Genomic DNA, 18,323 nt, shown 5'->3' with positions numbered 1-18,323 from the left:
GTCCCTCAGGCCCGCCTGCTGGATCTCAGTGGGGATTTCTCTCTTCTCTCTTATCCGGAGCTTAACAGTGGCGCAATAAATGGTCGCTGTGGCCATTATAAATCCTGGACAGCTCCGAGTGGTGCAGAACGTGCTTTGCCTTAGAAAGGGAGCGAGGTCTATTCTAGCGTCTGCTACAGGCTTGCTGTGTGTCCTTGGGTAACCCTCCCTCCCTCTCTGGGCCTCCGTGCTCTCAGCAGTAAAGGAGTGAAAAGTACTCAGGGGTTGCTGGGAGGCTGAAACATGACCACAGGGTGTGAACCCCTCTTTCTCAGATGGAGGTGGGGTCAGGCACAGAGCTGGCCCAGGGCTCAGGGGAATGCAAGGCTGATTCCCGACAGCCCCCCACCCCCCACCCTGCGGCACTGCCAGCGCCTCGAGGACACAGGCTGCTGACACCAGGCCCCGACCTGCACCTTGCAGGAAACTACTGCAGCGTCACCATCGCTCCGCCCCTGGTGACACTGAGTCATGCTGCAGCCCCCCTAACAGTTGTGGTGACCACATTTCCTCCGGTGGGGGAGGAGCGCGCCATGTGCACAAACACCCTGGCCGCCTGGTCCTGAGGCTTCTGGGCAGTTGCCACCTCCCGGGCCCAGGCCCACCTCGCAGAACAACGGACACCCTCCCCACCACCTGAAGTCCCTCCCTTAGGGCTGTATCCCTTTTAGGATTTGTTCCCTGGTCCCTTCCGTGCCCCCCCCCCCCGCCCCATTAGACTTCACGGTGGGCCCCATCCCGCAGGCCTCAGCGTGAGGGAAGTCATGGTGGTGAGTCTCTAAGAGCACGAGGCTGGAGGAAGCCAAGGACACTGGCTCATTCGCTTTGGGGGCTGTTGGAAGGCACTGGGGTGGGGAGAGAGTAAGGAGCTGTAAGGAGCATCCCAAAGCACGAGAGGCCCACTCCCTCCCACGCGGGTTAAAATGTCTCCCAGCGACTCCAGGGACAAGGACAACCTTCTGCCCCTCCTGGGTTCTTTGCCTGGTCCATCCATATAGGGCTGACTCAGGCAGGGGTCACCCCCAAGGAGGTCACCCCTTCAGAGGGACACAGAGATTCCAGCAGCATCGTCCCCATGACCCAGGCACATCTGGACCAGGGCAGGCAGCAGGGCCCCCGGAGCCCGGGGATGCAACACAGGGATGTGGCGAGTTCAGGGGCTGTGGACAGAGGATCTGGACCAGCACAAGCCTGGCTTCTGGTCCTGGCTCTGCCGCTGATTGCCGAGAGCTTTAATCGGGTCACTTGCTATGCCTGTTTCCTCACCTATAAACGGGGCACTATAACCCCGGCCTCACATGGCTGTGACAATTAACTGAGAAAAAGCTCTTAGCAAAGGGGCCTGAAGTAAACCTTCGAGACATAAGCGCTGTGATTACTGCTGTCCAATCTCTGAGCGCTCAGAATCTCAGCTTTCTATTTGCCTTGATGGATATGTTGCTCCTGACAAAGATTCTTCTGTTAGAATCACGGAACATGAAATATTAGCCGTGACCGCTCCCCTTCTTGGAAACCATCCTTTCCAAGCCTTGAAGTTCACTGGAGCGCAGCAAGAACAGAGCCCGGAGCCCGGAGCCCAGAGGGATGGGGCACGTCCCGTGGACTCATGCATTTTAAAGAGAGACCATACGGAGGACAGACGGGCACTTCTTACCCCGGAGGCATAACCTGCTGATGGTTGAAGTGCAGACAGTGCATGGGAGAGATCTGGGGCCAGTTTATCTACACGGCGTGGACACAGCCCATTCTCATCGTGTGCGGCTGTCCAGTCTGTAAACTCTCCCCGAATGCTGAGCTAGTGAACACGGTCCCACAGCTTCCAGGGGAAACGCAGGGGCTGCTGTGAGCCCCTGGTCACAGCATTGTTTGCCAGCTGATCAATACATAACCTTGTCTTGTGTGTGTTTCTGTTTAAAGACACTTTATTTAATACATATTCTTGATTCATTAATATCGAACTCCCGGCCAACAGCGCCGTAGCTCAGGCCTGGACGAAGCCCGTCTAGCACACAGGTTTTCCCCGTAGGGCCCACCCCAGCCTTCTCGCGCTGAGGAGCACTGCACAGCCCTTCAGTACGATGACTGGGGGCATTTTAAACCGTGAAATCATCAACAAAAAGCAAAAAAACGTGGCACTAACTAGACGCTGACAAGGACACTTGGTTGGAGTGTGAGCTGGAACAAGAAGGCAGAGCGTGGCCTTGTGCAGACTCAGGCGGGACGTGCACATCCCAGAGTCAGTCTTCATCGCTCTGCACGTGTCTGCAAAGGACCTCGAGAGCAGCCCGAATACTGATTTGGGGTGACAAACAGATTTTAGCGAGTAGCGAATTTGCAAATATGGAGTCTGTGAAGAATGAAGATCAACTGTGAATGTCCCTTTGTTGGGCTGGCCCTGGTGAACCCTGGCCTCAGAGCTGGCTCTCCACGAGACCCTGGGAGGGGCTGTGGCATTTGAACCATGACCTGCCCCACCTCCTGCCGTGGAGCCCAGGCCAGGCACCAGCTCACACTGAGCAACGGGCAGCCGCTGAGGCTGCTGGGCTGTCCCCTCGGTCAGTTCCTGTCAGTGGCAGAGAACATATTTGGGAGGAAAAAGGGAGGACGATATTAGTGGCAGCTCCCGGGGAGCCTCTGCCAGCCCCAAAGTCTGAGGAGGCCCAAGAGCCACTCACCTGGGCCTGCCCCACCGTGTCATGAGCAGGTCACACAGTTGGCAGTCTTTATGAAGAGCCTACTGTGTGGGCGGTGCCATGCCATCCCCTGCTTCACACAGAGCCTGGCACACAGTGGGGCTCTGTACCTCCATGCTGTGCGAATGGAGAAGCAATGATCAGAGAGGGCAAGGAGCCAGCTCAAGGTCTCACAGCAAGTGAGGGCAGACCTGAGATGGGGCCCAGAGGAGGATGCCGTCCACAGCCCCACAGGGCTGCAAGAGGCACCACAAACTGGCTCGCTGCCGAAGGGAGAGTGGAGCCGACGAGAAGGTGTGGAGCTGGGACCCTCCGGAGGCCCATGGACCATGATTCATTTTCCTTGAACACCTACTATGTGTCAGACCCTGTTCAAGCTCCTTACGTGTATTAGCTCCTGTAACACAAGAGCTCTACGAATTAGGAATGCCAGCAACCCATTATACAGATGAAGAAACTGAGGCAGGCAGTATAACGTGAATCCTGACAGCTTGCTCCAGGGCCCACACCCCTAACCATTATGCTACGCTGTTCCACCTCTGAACACACACAGGTCCAGAGAGCCACGTGGAGCCACAGCAGCCATCCTCCCCTGGGAGGCAGAGGCAGGAAAGGTGGCCTCCTTACCACCACAGTGCAGGCCAACCCACCACCAGGTTCCTTCCACACGACCTCCCAGGTCCACGCCAGTGGGCCCACCTCTCCCCACTCCCGCTGCCGAGACCCCAGTCCAGCCTGCCTTGCTGCCCGCCCAGGCCCTGCAGGAGCCTCCTTCCGGCCTCCCCACGTGCTGCCCCCCAACCCCCACCCCAGGCCCCTCTACACACAGCGCCGCAGCCTACCCGTGTGTTCCCCACGCAAAAACCTGGCCCAACACGCCAAGTTTGCCAGGTTTTATTTGTATTCGCCCCAAACTGGAAACAACCCCAAAGGCGCGCAGGTGGTGCAGGATCCGTCCGGGCAAGGAAACAGTGTCAGTGACAAAAAGGAAGGGCCCCCGAGCCGCAGCGAGGACCCACCTCCACGGCCCTTGGCCACGTGGAAGGGGCCAGACCCCAGGAGGGGCTCAGACGAAGTCCTTGAAAAGGAAAAACTCGGGGGAGAAGAAACGAGTGACGCCAGGGCTGGGGGAAGGGAGGGGACTCTGGAGGCACAATCTGTTCTCCATCCTATTTTGGTGGCCGTTGCACAACTGTCTCCATCGCCAAAACGTGGAGAAACATACACTAAAAAGGGTGAATTTTACTCTATGTCAATTTTAGCTTGTTGTGGGTTGAACTGTGTCCCCCAAAAAGAGATGCTGAAGTCCTAACCCCCCAGACCTCAGAATGCGACCTTATTTGGGAATAGGGTCGTTGCAGACGTGACGAGTTCAGATGAGGTCACGCTGGAGCAGGGTGGGCCCTAATCCAACGACCGAACGGTGTCCTCATGAGAGAGAAGGAACAGAGACGACACACAGGAGAAGACGGCCATGTGACCACGGGGGCAGAGACTGGAGCGAGGCGGCTCCAAGCCTGGGGACCCCAGGGATTGCCAAGGGCCACCAGAGGCCGGAGGAGGCAGGGAAAGATCCCACCCGGAGTCAGGGCGTGCGGCCCCGCGCCACCTTCATCTTGGACTGCCGGCTTCCAGGACTGGAGAGAATGGCCATCTGCAGTTTAAGCCCCAGCTTGTGCTGCTTTGTCACAGCCGCCCCAGGAAACCCACAGAGCTGAGCTAGGAACGGGGACCAACGGTCTCAATCCCCGAGGCCTTCAGGACACAGCCTGGGGGCCTCTGCTGTCGGGGCTCCTCCTGCATGTCCCCACTCCGTCCCCGCGGAGGGCCAACGTCAGGACACAGCCTGCAGCACCCCTAGCATGGCCTCAGTGGTCCGCCCCACACCCATATTTACCTGGGAAATGCCCAGACATCGCCGAGCTTGCCCTCCCCCGGGAAGCTCTCCCAGATGCACCCTGGTCTCAGCAGACAGCCCTCGGCCAGCCGGGGACCCCAGCACTGCCTGTTCCCACAAGACCGAGGGTCCCTGGGACAAGGACGGGTCATCACTGGACCGGCACCGTGCAGGCGGGAGAGGGGCTCCAGGACCCTGTGCTGGGTGGGAGTCAAAGGGCTCCATGCCCAGCTCGGTCCTGACCCTGCAGAGGTGGCCAGGGGAGTCTCTGGCTGCTCCAGTCACAGTCTCTGCTCTTAGCGCACCGCCCCCCCCCCCCCCAAGAGCCGACCTCGGCTTGTCCAGCCCCCCCCACCCTCCGGCTCAGACTTTCACAGCCCACAGCCCCCTCCACAAGCTGCAGGCCTCACTCGGCCCCTTCCCGTCCCCTGGAGGCTTCTACCCTGGTCAATCCGGCGTCATCTCTCCACTTGGCATTCACCCGCCATACATTCATTTGACAAACGTCTTCCAGCCCGGTGCTAGATACCCCTCCCAGAGCTCACAGCTCCCACCCAGCACGAGTGTTCTCTGAGGGGGGCACCCTGTGCCCAGGACAGTGCTGATCTGGCAATGAGACCCCACGAGGGTCACAGTCTTTGTGCCCAGGAGTTCACAGTCTAGCGGGGCCACAGACAGAGAAGACGCTGTGACAGGCATGAGGAGCATGGCTCCGAGGGCGCCAACAGATCTTCTGCTGGCCGGGATCCCTGACAGTCTGTGTGCCTTTGTGTAAATAAGAAAAAGGTGCTCGTTGCTTCCCATGGATGCAGGTACTGCCCTACCCCACCCCCACCCACCTGATATCTCACACAGTTTGGCAAGAGAATGAAGTTTCAGCCCCCACTTGTTTCTCTCTCCGCCAGGTGCCTTTGTGCAGTGAACAACCTGCACAACTGTGTGCACCAGCGCAGGGAGGTTGACAGCCTGGAAGGCTTTTTGCAGGAGGTGGAGGTGGGGCCTGTGTGCTTAGTCTCAGAGGCAGGAAAGAGCTGAGCACTTTCCAAAGGCTGGAGGGAGAGGCCGCCAGGGAAGCTGATGTGCCTATGCCCCCACCTCCAGGGCCTCACGCAAAGGAGCAGTGAGGTGCACGAACAGGGCCTTGGAAAGAGCCTGGCTCCAGCTGTGAGACCTCAGGGCAACCACTTCCCCTCTCTGAGTCACAGACTCGTCTGTGAGCAGGGGCTGCATCAGGGGGTCTCCAGAGCAATCCTGAGCCCTGCTGATGCTGGAGCCAGGGGTGGGGGCGGCTTCGGCCTGTGGCAGGAAGACCCCTGGCTGTCTTTCTAGGCACTTCAAGGGGCACTTGCCCAGCCTTTCAAGACGGCCCACCTCGCTCCATCCCAGGCCAGACACGGGGCCTCTCAGACGGAGTCCCGAGGGCCCCGATCCCAGGCGGAGACCCTGGGCTGTGGGAGGGCAGCTCAGAGCAGGCTGGGACAGGCTTCAGAGGAGCCTGCGCCATCCTGGGAAAGGGGAAGTCCAGCCGCGGCCATTTCAGGACAAACCTTCCAAAGGCCGGGCAGAGAGGGGAGGGGACTGCTCAAGACGCCCCGTGGCCAGTGGTCAGCACAAACCCAGCCTGGCCCCCGGCAAGCGCTCGGCAGAGAGATGAATGAATGCACGGTGGCAGCCAACCAGGACACGGGCACTGTTGAGACTGGGCCCTGGCCTTGCCAGTGCTGTCATGGTGGGGACCCAACCTCAGGGGCTGCACAGGGAGGGTCAACCCAGGAGAGCTCTCCACCAAAGCACAGGTGGGGAGACAGGCTGAGGGAAGAGACAGGGCTGCCTGTCAAAGCACAGAATTTGGGAGTTGGAACTCAAACCAGAATAACTAGTCTGAAGCTTCTGTTGAAATCTAAAACTCACAAACACCCAATATGAAAAAAATGTTTGCAATCTAGTCCTTGAAATAAGAACCTTGGTCAGCACAAAACCACATCTCCTCGCTCCTCCTCTGCCTCCTTCTCATCTCCAAGAGGACATCAAGACTTGGTGTGGCCCTGCAAAGCAGCTTTAGTCTTTCTGGCATATAATCTGGTGCTATGTGACAAGACATAAAACTCTTTTGTGTTAATTAGGATTAAGTTTGTCTGTAAGTAACAGAAAATCTAAAATAACAGTGATTTAAATAAGGTAGATATGTATTTCTCTCTCATATAAAAGTCTGGGTGAGTAATCCAGGGCTGGAATGATTCAGCAACATGTCTGGGACCCTTACTATATTATTGCTCCACCTTGCATAGCTTCCATTCTCAAGTTCACCTCAGAGTCCAAAATGGCTGCTTCAATTCCAGCCATCACATCTGCACTCCAGACAACAGGAAACAGGAAAGGAGAGAAAGGCATGCCCCTTCTCTTTAAGGACCTCTCCAAGCAAATTGCATTCTCCACTTATATTTCACCATCCTGAACTTCATCACAAGGCCACAGCTATTGCAAGGAAATTGGGAAATGTTCAACTAAAATTTATGCCCAACTAAAATTCAGGGGCCAACCAACAGGCTCTACTTCACCCTTGAACTCAAATACTCCAGGATGGCGGTAGAGCACAAGGAAATGGTCCCTAAACCCTAGACCCACATAAGTTTTCAGGAGCTTCATTTAAAACAGAGGAGACTCAAGATGAGGCTGACACACGTCTATGCCAACTCCAACCATTAGAACGATCATAACATGACGAGGCGACCAAAGACGGTAGTAGGTGACCTATGTCCACAGCATGGCGTGTAGAAATGCGTACAGGAAATAACACTCGATGAAAAAAGAGGAACACAGACTAACATATACACTCAGATCAAAACCGTGCACACGAAGATGGAAATTAAGTAAATATGCGTTGGGACCGGGTGCAGCCTCCAAGAGTTGAAGTGCTCCACGCTTTAAATTTCACTATTTTTTTGTGTCTGTATGCGAACTTTTTTAGGTATATAATAAATTTTTTCTTGAAAATCAACAGCACATACACACACAGCACACACACTCCCATATACATTCAGGTAACAGCTCCCAATGGTCTCACGACCCAAATAGCTCAGAAGATACTCTTCCTGCAAGCACGACCGCAGCCCCGCGAGGCAGGGGTCGTCGCTGCCCTTGGCAGAGAAGGACGAGGGTGTCCTGGCAGCACAGGCACAGTGGCTCACCCAGGCTGCCCAGCCACTAAAGCAGCCCTGCAGGCTTCACCACCACGGTAAAATCCCACTCTTCCAGCCGTAGCCGAGCGGGCCCCACCTCCCTTTCCAGCCCATCGCACACAGAGCCCTTCCTCCCCGTCCCTGCCCCAGGCTCTTCAGGGCTCCCACACAGCTCTTCTCCCTCCGGGATCCCCTTCTCTGCATACGCCTGAGTTCAGCTGTTACAATTCTACTCATCCTTCAAGACTCCATCCAGACGCCACCTCTGCCAGGGAGTCCTTTCGGCTCACCACAGCCTAGCGTAATACCGTCCCGGCACCTTTTTATATAGCGCCCTGTACTGCAATTATGTGCATATTTCTCTTATTTTCCCTAGTAGATAAACTGAAAACTGCTAGATGTTCAATGAATGTCTGGTAAATGGATGGATGGATGGGTGCATGGATAGATGGATAGGTGGATGGGTGGATGGGTGGGTGGATGGAGAGAGGGAGGGATGGATAGATGGATAAGTGGATGGATGGATGGATGGATGGATGGATAGATGGATGGATGGATGGATAGATGGATAGGCGGATGGGTGGATGGATAGATGGATGGGTGGGTGGATGGATGGGTGGATGGAGAGAGGGATGGGTGGATGGAGAGAGGGATGGGTGGATGGAGAGAGGGAGGGATGGATAGATGGTTAAGCGGATGGATGGATGGATGGGTGGATGGAGGGAGGGACAGATGGATAGGCGTATGGATGGATGGATGGGTGGGTGGATGGAGAGAGGGAGGGATGGATAGATGGATAAGTGGATGGCTGGATGGATGGATGGATAGATGGATGGATGGATGGATGGATGGATGGATGGATGGATGGATAGATGGATAGGCGGATGGGTGGATGGATAGATGGATGGGTGGGTGGATGGATGGGTGGATGGAGAGAGGGATGGGTGGATGGAGAGAGGGAGGGATGGATAGATGGTTAAGCGGATGGATGGATGGATGGGTGGATGGAGGGAGGGACAGATGGATAGGCGTATGGATGGATGGATGGGTGGGTGGATGGAGGGAGGAATAGGTGGATGGATGGATGGATGGATGAGCAAGACATTTATTGAGAAAAGAATCCTTGAACACATTTTAGATGGATGCTCTGTCAAAAATGTCAAGAACAGAAAGAAGCAAGCACAGGAAATGCTGTCACCAAGTGCCATCAGCAGAGAGCTAAGTCCTTGCTTTGAAATGCAATGTCCCTAGAGAAGTTTACAGTACCAGTCCCTGGCGCTGGTGAGATTAAGGGAGCTGGGGACAGGGAGGCTAGGGAGACAGGTCCTGGTGAATTCCTTCCTGACAGCTTGCTCCTTTAGCCAGAGATCGCCAGACTCCGAATTTCAGGGGCAAAGCCCTTTATTTCCTTGGCCCCTTGGAGGTGGGTGAAGAAGCACACTTATGGTCCCTGGGAGACCTGTGCCGGAGGGGAAGCCTGCCCTGCTACTGAGTGGTCCCCTCTCCATCCCTCTCTCTCCTCTTTCTGTCTTCAGAAAACAGGCTCCTCTGTCAGCGCTGACAGCTCGTATTGAGCGTCAGTCAAGGAGCTGGGGTGGCGGGTGGCATGGGAAGTCCCATCTCTTGACTAGGGAATAAAAAGTTCTCGGCTTTGATAAGATCCCAGAGTCGGTGATGAAATGGGGCCCCTTCATGGGGGGCAGAGTCCTGCAAGAGAGCCCGCGAGAGCTGCTCCTCACCGACAGGCTCAGGGGTCCCCGCCCTGGCCTCCCTCTCCTGGAATCCTTACCCACCCTGGGCTCCAGGCTCGTGGGTGGAGCCAGGTTCTGGGGGAACTCACTCCGTCAGCTCCCAGGAGGGAGCGTGGGGGGGCCCTGCCCCTGGGCTGGCGCTGTTACCCCATAGGATGTGGCCTGAGCGTGCGCCACGGCTGCTGCTCTTGCACACACGCGCAACAGGCCTTGACCACAACCGCTTGCCAGGCTGTTGCTTCTAAATGAGAACTGACATTTCGTAGCAGGCTGGTTCGTTCTTGCAAACCTGTGCACCCTCAGAATTATGGGCAAGATGGGGTTCTGCTGCCCCTTTCGAAGCTCCTGACACCAGAGGTGTTTTAGCCACTGGGGCAGCCTCCTCCGGGCCAGCCTCCTCCGGGGCCCCACCCCGTGGAGGGAGCCGCACAGGGCCCTCACTGGCAGGTGGAAAGGGCCAGAGGTGGCGGCCATGATGGCAGCTGCCAGATTCTTCTATCAAAGGCCCGAGGCTGACAGCCACAGGGGCATGGAGTCAGTAAGGGCCTCCCCGCCACCCTGTGGACACCCAGGCCGAGGGAAGGGACGGGTTTCAGTAAACAATACTGCGTGTGTGTGTGTGTGTTGGGGGGTGATGGAGAAGGCACAGTGCGTCATCCACTGCCTGCACCTGCACAGGGACGGCCCACCTCAGGGCAGCACTGGGCATGCTGTAGGGAGGCCCCGGCCTGCCTGCAGGAACTCCTCCCCTCAGCTTGGGTGTGCCCCTGACCACTCCCTTGCTGGGCCTTCCCTCACACCTTGTCCCTCTTAAACCCCGAGAGGGCAGCCTGCCCAGCCGGGACCCCAGTGGCACGAGGCTGCCCGCCGTCTCCGGTGATCCCCACAGCTCCCACCCAATGGCCAGGGCAGGCGCCACCTCACGGGTCCAGCCACACCCAGAGAGGCCGCTCCAACGTAACCGTCCCACCTCGCCGGCCCGGCAGCAGGTTCCACCAGGAAGCCGGGGGCCCTTCCCCAAGGCGGGCTCCCAAAATCGGCGCATTTTTTTTTAAACCAGATTTTCAAAAACAAACCCACAGCAGTGAAAAAACATTTGCTTCCAGGCAGTCGGTCAGGGTGATGACCCAGAAGTCTCTTTCCCGGGTCTGTTTCTTACGACAGGGGATGTGCCTGTTCTAAACTGTTCCACAGGCTGCCCTTCCAGCCACCGGGAGGAAGAAAGGCCTCATCTCTGACTCACACTTTGATGCCCTGAGCTCCATGTTGCTCTAGAACACCAGCTTCTGGGGCCGGATGACCAGTAATTCAGGGAGTCTGAATGTCAGACCGAGCAGGGACCTCAGAGATCACTAAGTTCATTTCTCAGATGGGGAAACTGAGGCCCAGGGAGAGTAAGGGGCTTGCTTCCTCGAGCACAGTCCCAAATCACCAAGGCCCGGGACCTTAGAGAGAGCCTCAAGCCCAACTATGTCCCACCGCACGCAGGACCCCAAGCGTCTTCTGATCAGCAAAGGACGACACAATTAGGTCGACTCCGACCGCCAGGCGTGGAGGGACGGGAGTGGGGCGAGAGGGGCACGAGCCGGTACATCCCTGGGGACCCGCTGAACCAGCCAGGGTCCCCCGGAACCTCTACACCTGGCTCACTCCATCTTTTCGGCTGAGGACGCAGGGTGTGTTTGAGATCCGGAGCTGGCTTTGCCTTCTCCCCGCTTCTCTCGCAGTGAAGCGAGGGGCGCACAACTGGGGAGGATCAAATGAAGAGAGGGGGCTGTGCAGGGTCCCTACGCAATTCCCTGGGTGGCCCAGCTACCCTCCTCGCTCCAGACTGGGGGAGGGGTGTGGTGGCCTCAGGGGGTCATCACCTGCTGCAGAAGGGGAGTTGGAGTCTTCACCTCCCAGTCTTGGGTGCCCCTCTGCGCCCCGCCCACCCCCCCAAAGTCTGGCCTGCCTTGCAAATAGTTCTAGAAGTTCAGGACACAAAACAGAATGCTGTGGGGCGGCTTTTAGAATCCCGCTCAGTATATCATCATCCTCAGCATTTAGTGAATGCCAATATGTGCAGGACAGAAAGATACGGAAAGAAAAGATCTGGTCCCTTTTATTTGGAAGTTTAGAATCTAAGTAGGAAGACACGATATTAAATGGGGTTTGGCTTCTCTAAAATTGCTAGGCAAACAAGTAGTCATGCAAAAAGTTTTCTGAGTATTCCAAAAGGAGAACTCTCTGTGAGCTGGTGTGGATGGAAGGCTTCCTGGAGGAGGTGGTGGCATCCCAGCCAGAAGGATCTTCGTGGGTAACAGTGGGGAAGCTAAGGGCAGTTGTGCATGGAGGGGAGGTGAGAAAAGGTGAAGCTGCGCGTGGGCTTCATGCAGGACTGGAATAGGGGGTGCAGACAGGGAGCCCTCGAGGGTCTTTCAAATAAGAGATCGTGGTACCTAAGGGTGATTAGGGGGCTGTGGGGTCATGCTGCTTTCCCCACCCGGCCTGAGGGACCTCAACAGTGGCTGGAGCAGCTGTCTTCTGTCTCTATCAGCAAAAACCACACCACCAGAATGGGGCGGGGGTGATGGAGGGGAGAGCAAGAGTTTCAAAAAGTCACTGAAGCTGTGCTTTTCATCTTTAGCTCCAATCTTAAAGAAAACACCCGTGTTTTAGACACCCCTGGGGTGTAGGAAAAACGGCAGGTTCAGGGTAAGAGTTATAGGAACGGAAAGTTCTGGAGTTGACCCTCAGAGCAGCACGAGCCGTCTCGAAGCCGACTTGCCAAGAAGGAGATGACTCCCAGCCCCTCACGCCTTTCTGAAGGCGACTCTCTAACAGGAGCAGACAGCTGGGGACACACAGGAAGTCTGGGTCTTTTCTGGGTCACTTCCCCACGTTGGTGCTCTTTCTGGGCACACGGGTGCCCCAAACCCCTAGGGTACCTCGGGCCCTGAGGAGGGACTCCACTGTGGGCAGTCCACTTCACTCTCCTCCCTTTGCCGTCAGTACCCCCCGCCCCACCAGAACTTGCTGTCCCCAGTCCCTCGACCCCGTGACCTGATAATGGAGGGGGAGACCCCCTCTGGAGTCCCAGCAGTTTCCCCCTCCAGGCCCTTGCTCAGGCCCCTCCCCCTCCGAACCTGCCCTGCCCTCTTCATTGCTGCCTACCCCGGCTCTGCCCATCTGTCCCAACCTGGATGACACCACTCCTGGGAGGATCTCGTTGTGACAGCTGGAGTCTGTGAGGGGCTCGGAAGGATGTAGTCTGTGGTTGTGTCACGGTCCCTTCCTTCCCTCTGCTCAGCCGGTGGCTGGGAGGTGCCCAGGCCAGCTCGGACTCCTGTCTGGACAGTGGAGCTCCAGGGTGGCCTGAGAGGGCAGCGAGGGGCCCAGTGGTCCCCCCACACCTATTCCTGCTTGGTTTCCATTTTTGATGTTCCGATCGCCTGGATTAAAATGCAGGTGTCCTCGTGGCATTTTAGGCTGTTAACCCTTGCTGCCTCTCTAAAGATCACTCAACAGGACGCAGGCCCAGGACAGAGCCTATCAAGTGGCAGGAGAGATGGGAGGAGGACCTCAGGAGGGCTGAGACCCCCATTCCAAGCAGACCCAGCCCTGCACTCCCACCTGCTCCCCTGGGGGGCACTGGGGCTTCTCAGGGCCCAGAAGTGTGGGTGAGCTGGTGGGGTAACCCTTTGCCAGAGTCTCCCTTAGGGTCTAGACGCGAGGGGGTCTCCCAGCCGAGTGCCAGCCAGGCTCACCTGGGAGCATGAGCCCCTCCTGAAAGCAAGGAAGCCCTGGTCGGCGGGCAGAGCTGGGACCCGGCATCCATCACCGGCCCCTCTCCAGGTGGGCCCCGCCCTGGAAGAGGCCTCCTCTGAGAGCCTGGAGTGGCTGAGAGCTCCTCTCCGGGGGTTCAGCAGGACCCCCACATCATGTCAGGCATGAGGCAGAAGGCCAGGCCTCTCAACCCGGGGCCTTGCCCAGGCAGCCCCTGGCTGCCCCCAGGCTCAGAAGAGCCCAGTTCGAGGCCCCGCTCCGCTCCGGCTCCAGGACCTTGAGTAAGGCACTTCCTCTTTCTGGGTCTCCGTTTCCTTGTTGTTAAGTTAGGGGATTGGATTAGGTTTGCAATTTTTCCAAGAGAGAAATCCTTTTTTAAAGAAAATCTTAAGCAGACCCTCAACTTATCAAACATGTGGACGTGTGGGCTCTGAGCAGCCCCCCAGTGATGCCTCCACACAGCTGGCCCCCTGGCCCCCCGGCAGTCACAGCTCCACCAGCATCAGCCGCTCTCCCTCCCGCCTCACCTCCAACGCCTCAGTGCCTCCGTCTCCACTGCCCACTCCAGCCCGGCCACCAGCCTCCCCTTTGACCACCAGCCTCTCCTTTGGCCACCGCAGGGGCCTCCCTGCAGAGTTCCCTGTTTCTGGTCTCCTGACGGTCTGTCCTTAATGCAGCCCCAATCCAAATCAGGTCACCCCTGTGCGACCCCGACACAGGGCCCCAGCCTCACTTGGAGCACCTGCCAAGCCTTTACCCCCACGTGATGGCCGCCTTCTGTCCTGTCTCCCACACTCCACTCCAGCCCCCCAGGCCTCACGGTTCCCAACACACCACCCACATCCCCCCCAGGGACTTGCCTCCCCTTCCCCATCTCCTTGGAGCAGCCTTCCCTGACCACCTGCTCCGGAACCTTCCCTCCGGGTTCCCCACAGCCCTGACCCTGACTTTCCACCTCTTCTCCTGGGAATGTCAGCTGCAAGTGGACAGGGACTGGGTGGAACGCCTCACCCAACACAGACACTGTTTGTCAAACGGGCCTGGAGTGAGTGGGGGAGCCCTGAACAGAGGGAGAAAAAGTGTCTGCCCCCAGGGTCCTGGGCAGCCTGTCTGCGTTTTCCCCAGCCCCTGTTTTCAATAAGGAGACAGAGCTTGCTTGCCAAGATCCTCATGCTCTATTCCAGGGGGCTGACACCCGAGTGACACCTCCTAGCTCCTGGGGGGTGAGGGTGGGAGAGGTCCCCTAGCTGTCCGGGCGTCTGTCTCCTGCAGTGAGCAGGAGGGGCCTGAGGAAGCAGGTGGAAAGATGAGCTCAGCAGAGGCCTGGGGACCCAGCCCTGGGTGGTCAGCGGGGTCTGGGGGTGGCGTGGGGGTGAGGCGTCAGAGATGACCACTCCTCCTCATCTTTGGGCACTGCCACACAGGTGGATGTGCAGCCCAGGGAACAAGGGGTGCAGGGGGTGCCCCTGAGAACTCCCTTCTTGTACTTGAGAGTCAAGAAGGACTGGGCTCCGGAGGGGGGAGCGATCTCAAACGGCAGAAGTCGGAGGGGGACAGACTGCAACCCGAGTTCAAGAATTCCTTTCTTAGGGATCTGCCTGTCAGAAGGGCTGCCCCTGTGGTGGTGAGCTCTCCATCGCTGGAGGTATGCAAGGAATGCTTCAGGAATGTTGTCAAAGGGATTCCTGTACCTGGGGCAAGGTTAAATGAGATACTGTCTAGGAACCCTTCCAACCCAAAAGGTCCTCCTAAATAAAGGGATGTTTTTAGCAACAAATCAATATTTACCCAACACTTAGGATGTCCCAGGTACTGTTCTAAGCAGGTCTGGGCTGGCGCGTTAACCCCTAAATACTAACTCATCCGATCCTCACAGCCACCCCTTGAAGCAGGTGTTCCTTTTACCCCCAATTTACAGATGAGGCACGGGCCAGCCTCTTGTCCTGGGTTAACAGCTGGCAGGCAGGGGGTTACACTCAACAAACAACAATAGTGATAATAATAACTAGGAAGAGTTTACCCCTTGGGCCAGTGTGCAAAACTTTTTATGCATTATCTCATTTAATCCTCCAAACAACTCTAAGGGGTAGCTACTATTATTTATCTTCATTTTATAGATAAGTAAACTGAGGCACAGAGAGGTTAAGTCACTGGCCCGGTGATGAACAAAGAAAGGCAAGAGGAAGTGGCTAAGGCCAGGTCATCTCTAGTGAAAAATGGGAAGTTGGCCAGGTCAGGACCCTGGCCCCTCACCCCCACCCCTCCCTGGTAAATTCCCCCTAGCTCTACCCTGCAATATTGGGGTGGTGGAGACGTGCCCCTGGGGAGGCCCCTTCCCCACAGAATTTCCAGTTCCTCCCACCGGACGGCAGTTGTCTTTCCAAAGGTCCCTTCCACGGGAAAGCTTCCAGGCAGAATTTCCGGGTGGGGGAGGCGGTGGGGGAGGAGGAGGAGGGAAGCATTCAGAGGAGCTGAAGGGCCCCTCCAGGCCACCTCTCCCTGCAGAGTGGGAGCCAGTCCCCTCCAGCTGCTTGCTCCCCAATCCCGGGCTGTGCAAGATCAACCCAACCCTCTTGTTTTACAGAGCGGAGAAGTGAGGCCTGGGAGCTGAGGTCACGGAGCTAGGCCAGACAGCAGCCGGGTGTCCAGCACAGAAGTAGGCCCGGGACTTTCAAACCCAAAAGTCAGCAATGGCTCCCCCGGGGGCGCCCATCAACCCTGGCACCCAGAAAGGTTCTAAGACGCTTTCCCAGGAATCCGCCTCCGAACGGGAGCCTCCTCAACACCCTGAAGCTTCTCGGGACTCCCGCTGGGCTGGGCGGGGATGGAGGGTGGGGGGACCTTCTCCGCGGTGCAGCGCAGCCTGGAGCAACGTCCAGAAGCCCGAGGTTGCCAGGCGGGGGTGGGGGACATGACACTAGACACGAGACCGCTCTCGAAAGCCAGTTCCCAAACCAGTTAGGTTCCACGCACTCCAAGCTGTGCCTTCTCCCAGGGGATCCCGCAAGCCACGCGCAGCCCGTGCGCCCTGGACCCTCCCCAAGCACCAGGCTTGGCAAAGGGCGGTCCGAAGGTCACCGTCTCCGGACCCGCCAGAGGGGCGGGGGAGGGGAGCCCCGTGGGTCCTCGGTCTAGGCGGGCTGGGCAGCCGTTGGGTCGCGGGTGGCTGAAGTTACTGGGATCCGTGTCCCCCACCCACGCCGGGCCGGGCGCCAGCGCCGGAGGACGCGCGCGGGGACGCAGGCGAAGCGGGGATGCGGGCGGCTGGCGGGGCCCGGAGCGCGCGCGATGGCATCTAAAGTTCAGGGGGACAGGAGCCCCTGGAGGGGGTCGCGTCCACACAGCCCCTCCGCCCCGGCTCTGACAGGCAGAGACGCCCTTCTTGCACCCGCCCGCCCGCCCGCCCGCTGTGCCGGCGGTTTTGCATGGAGAGACGTCTGGGCTTAAAAGTTTAACTAAGTCGCCGGGTCCTGCAGAGTCACCAGGGCCGCCCCCTTCCGCGCAGAACCGGGCTCAGGCCTTGGCCGTAGCCGGGGGTTCGGTCTCGCGGCCGGGGCTCCTCCGGGAGCTGCGAGCCCTCTCAGGCGCGGGGAGGCGGAGTGGGGCCCGGGGCACCGAGGGAGGAGGGCGCGCCCGCCCGGACTTACCCCGCGGGGTCCCCGCGCGCGGGCGCCCCGGCCAGTCGGATCATGCCTCCAGCAGCTCGGGAACGGCGATCGGAGGGGCTCAGGCGCCGGGCGGCGCGGGCCGCGGTGGCCTGGGCGCCCGCATGGCCCTGGCGCTGGCCCTCTGGAAGGGCCCGGGCGGGCGCCGCCGCCAGCCCCGCGCCGGGTGGGGAGCCGCTGCGCTCGGAGCGCCCGCTCCCTTCCACTTCCTGTATCGGGGCGCGCGGGCTTTCAGGAAGAGGCTGGCCTTGGTGGTCAAGGGGGTTTTGTCGAAAGCCTGGCGGCGGCGGCTCGTAGCCCGGAGCCCCCTGGGGCACACGGAAGCCGGCGGCCGCGCCCCCGGGGCCGGGCCTGGCGGCGGGCGGCGTCCGGCCGAGGCGCCGCTGCGGGCGCCCCACGGCGGGCTGCTGCCTCTGCGGGCTGGGGCGGCGGCGCGGGCGGCCCCGGAGACCCGCAGGGACGCCTGGAGGAACGTCTCCAACTCTGCCAAGAGTCGCGTGGGAAGGAGGGCGCTCCCCGCTGCTCCCGCCCCAGCCGCGGACCGGCAGGTGGGGAGACCTGAGCTCTGCGCCGGGCACGGCCTCCCGCCTGGAGGAACCTCAAAATTGCCCAAGGGCAGCCCCAGACCAGAGGCAGGGCGCCTCCTCCACGTCCCTGACAGGTGGCCACGCTGCCTCCTCTTGGATGCCTCCACTGACGATGAGCTCACGACCGCACAGGCAGACTGTCCATCCCCCAAGCCAGGCATCTTAATTCACCTATCCTGGGTACACACCTAGATGAGAGAAGAGGGAAAAAGCCAGTCAGCTCACACAAATACAACATCCACACCAGGAGGCCTCTCTTCTAAGTGCCTGGACACTCCAAAATGCCTCCTGAGCCGGTGTTGCCCTCAGGGCATTTCACAGTGACTGGGCAGGACTGGACTCCACGGGGTCACCTCAATCTAATGCAGGGTTTCTTGGCCTTGGCACTATCGACATTCGGGGGCAGGTAATGCTTTGCTGTGGGGGGCTGTCCCGCATATTGTAGGATGGTTAGTAGCACCCTGGGCCTCACCCACTAGACACCAGGGGCATCACCCTCTCCTGTAACAACACAAATGTCTCCTGCCTTTGCCAAATGTCCCTAGTTGAGACCCGCTGGTCTAAGGCTGCATTTTGTAGATAAGAAAACTGAGACTGAAAGGGAGGAGGTGACGCCAGAGGCCGCACGGCAAGTGGAGGTGCAGACGGGGCTGAGGCTGGGGCTCTGGTAAGAGCATCACGAGGCCTCTTTGCCCTCCACACCTCTGCCCTTCGGCTCCCCCCTCACAGCCTCCTCCCTTCTTC

At 58.6% G+C, this 18,323-nt stretch overlaps 1 protein-coding gene across 3 annotated transcripts in view; it reads right to left on the bottom strand.

The window, feature by feature from the left end:
• The window catches only part of RIN3 (Ras and Rab interactor 3), a 123,505-nt gene extending 105,436 nt beyond the window's left edge, over positions 1-18,069 (bottom strand). Inside the window, exon 1 of one of the 3 annotated variants that reach the window (XM_070593099.1) lies at positions 17,768-18,069. In XM_070593099.1, the coding sequence (XP_070449200.1) occupies positions 17,768-17,817 (50 nt within the window). In that variant the 5' untranslated portion in view covers positions 17,818-18,069. Of the gene's footprint in view, positions 1-16,974; positions 17,589-17,767 lie in introns of those variants that run through there. The other 2 variants (XM_070593101.1, XM_070593100.1) reach the window with 2 other exon arrangements.
• Between the last annotated feature and the right edge of the window lie 254 nt (positions 18,070-18,323).

This window comes from Equus przewalskii, chromosome 25 (assembly GCF_037783145.1).
Source record: "Equus przewalskii isolate Varuska chromosome 25, EquPr2, whole genome shotgun sequence".
NCBI lineage: Eukaryota > Metazoa > Chordata > Mammalia > Perissodactyla > Equidae > Equus > Equus przewalskii.
This window is presented reverse-complemented; position numbering and strand designations above follow the sequence as displayed.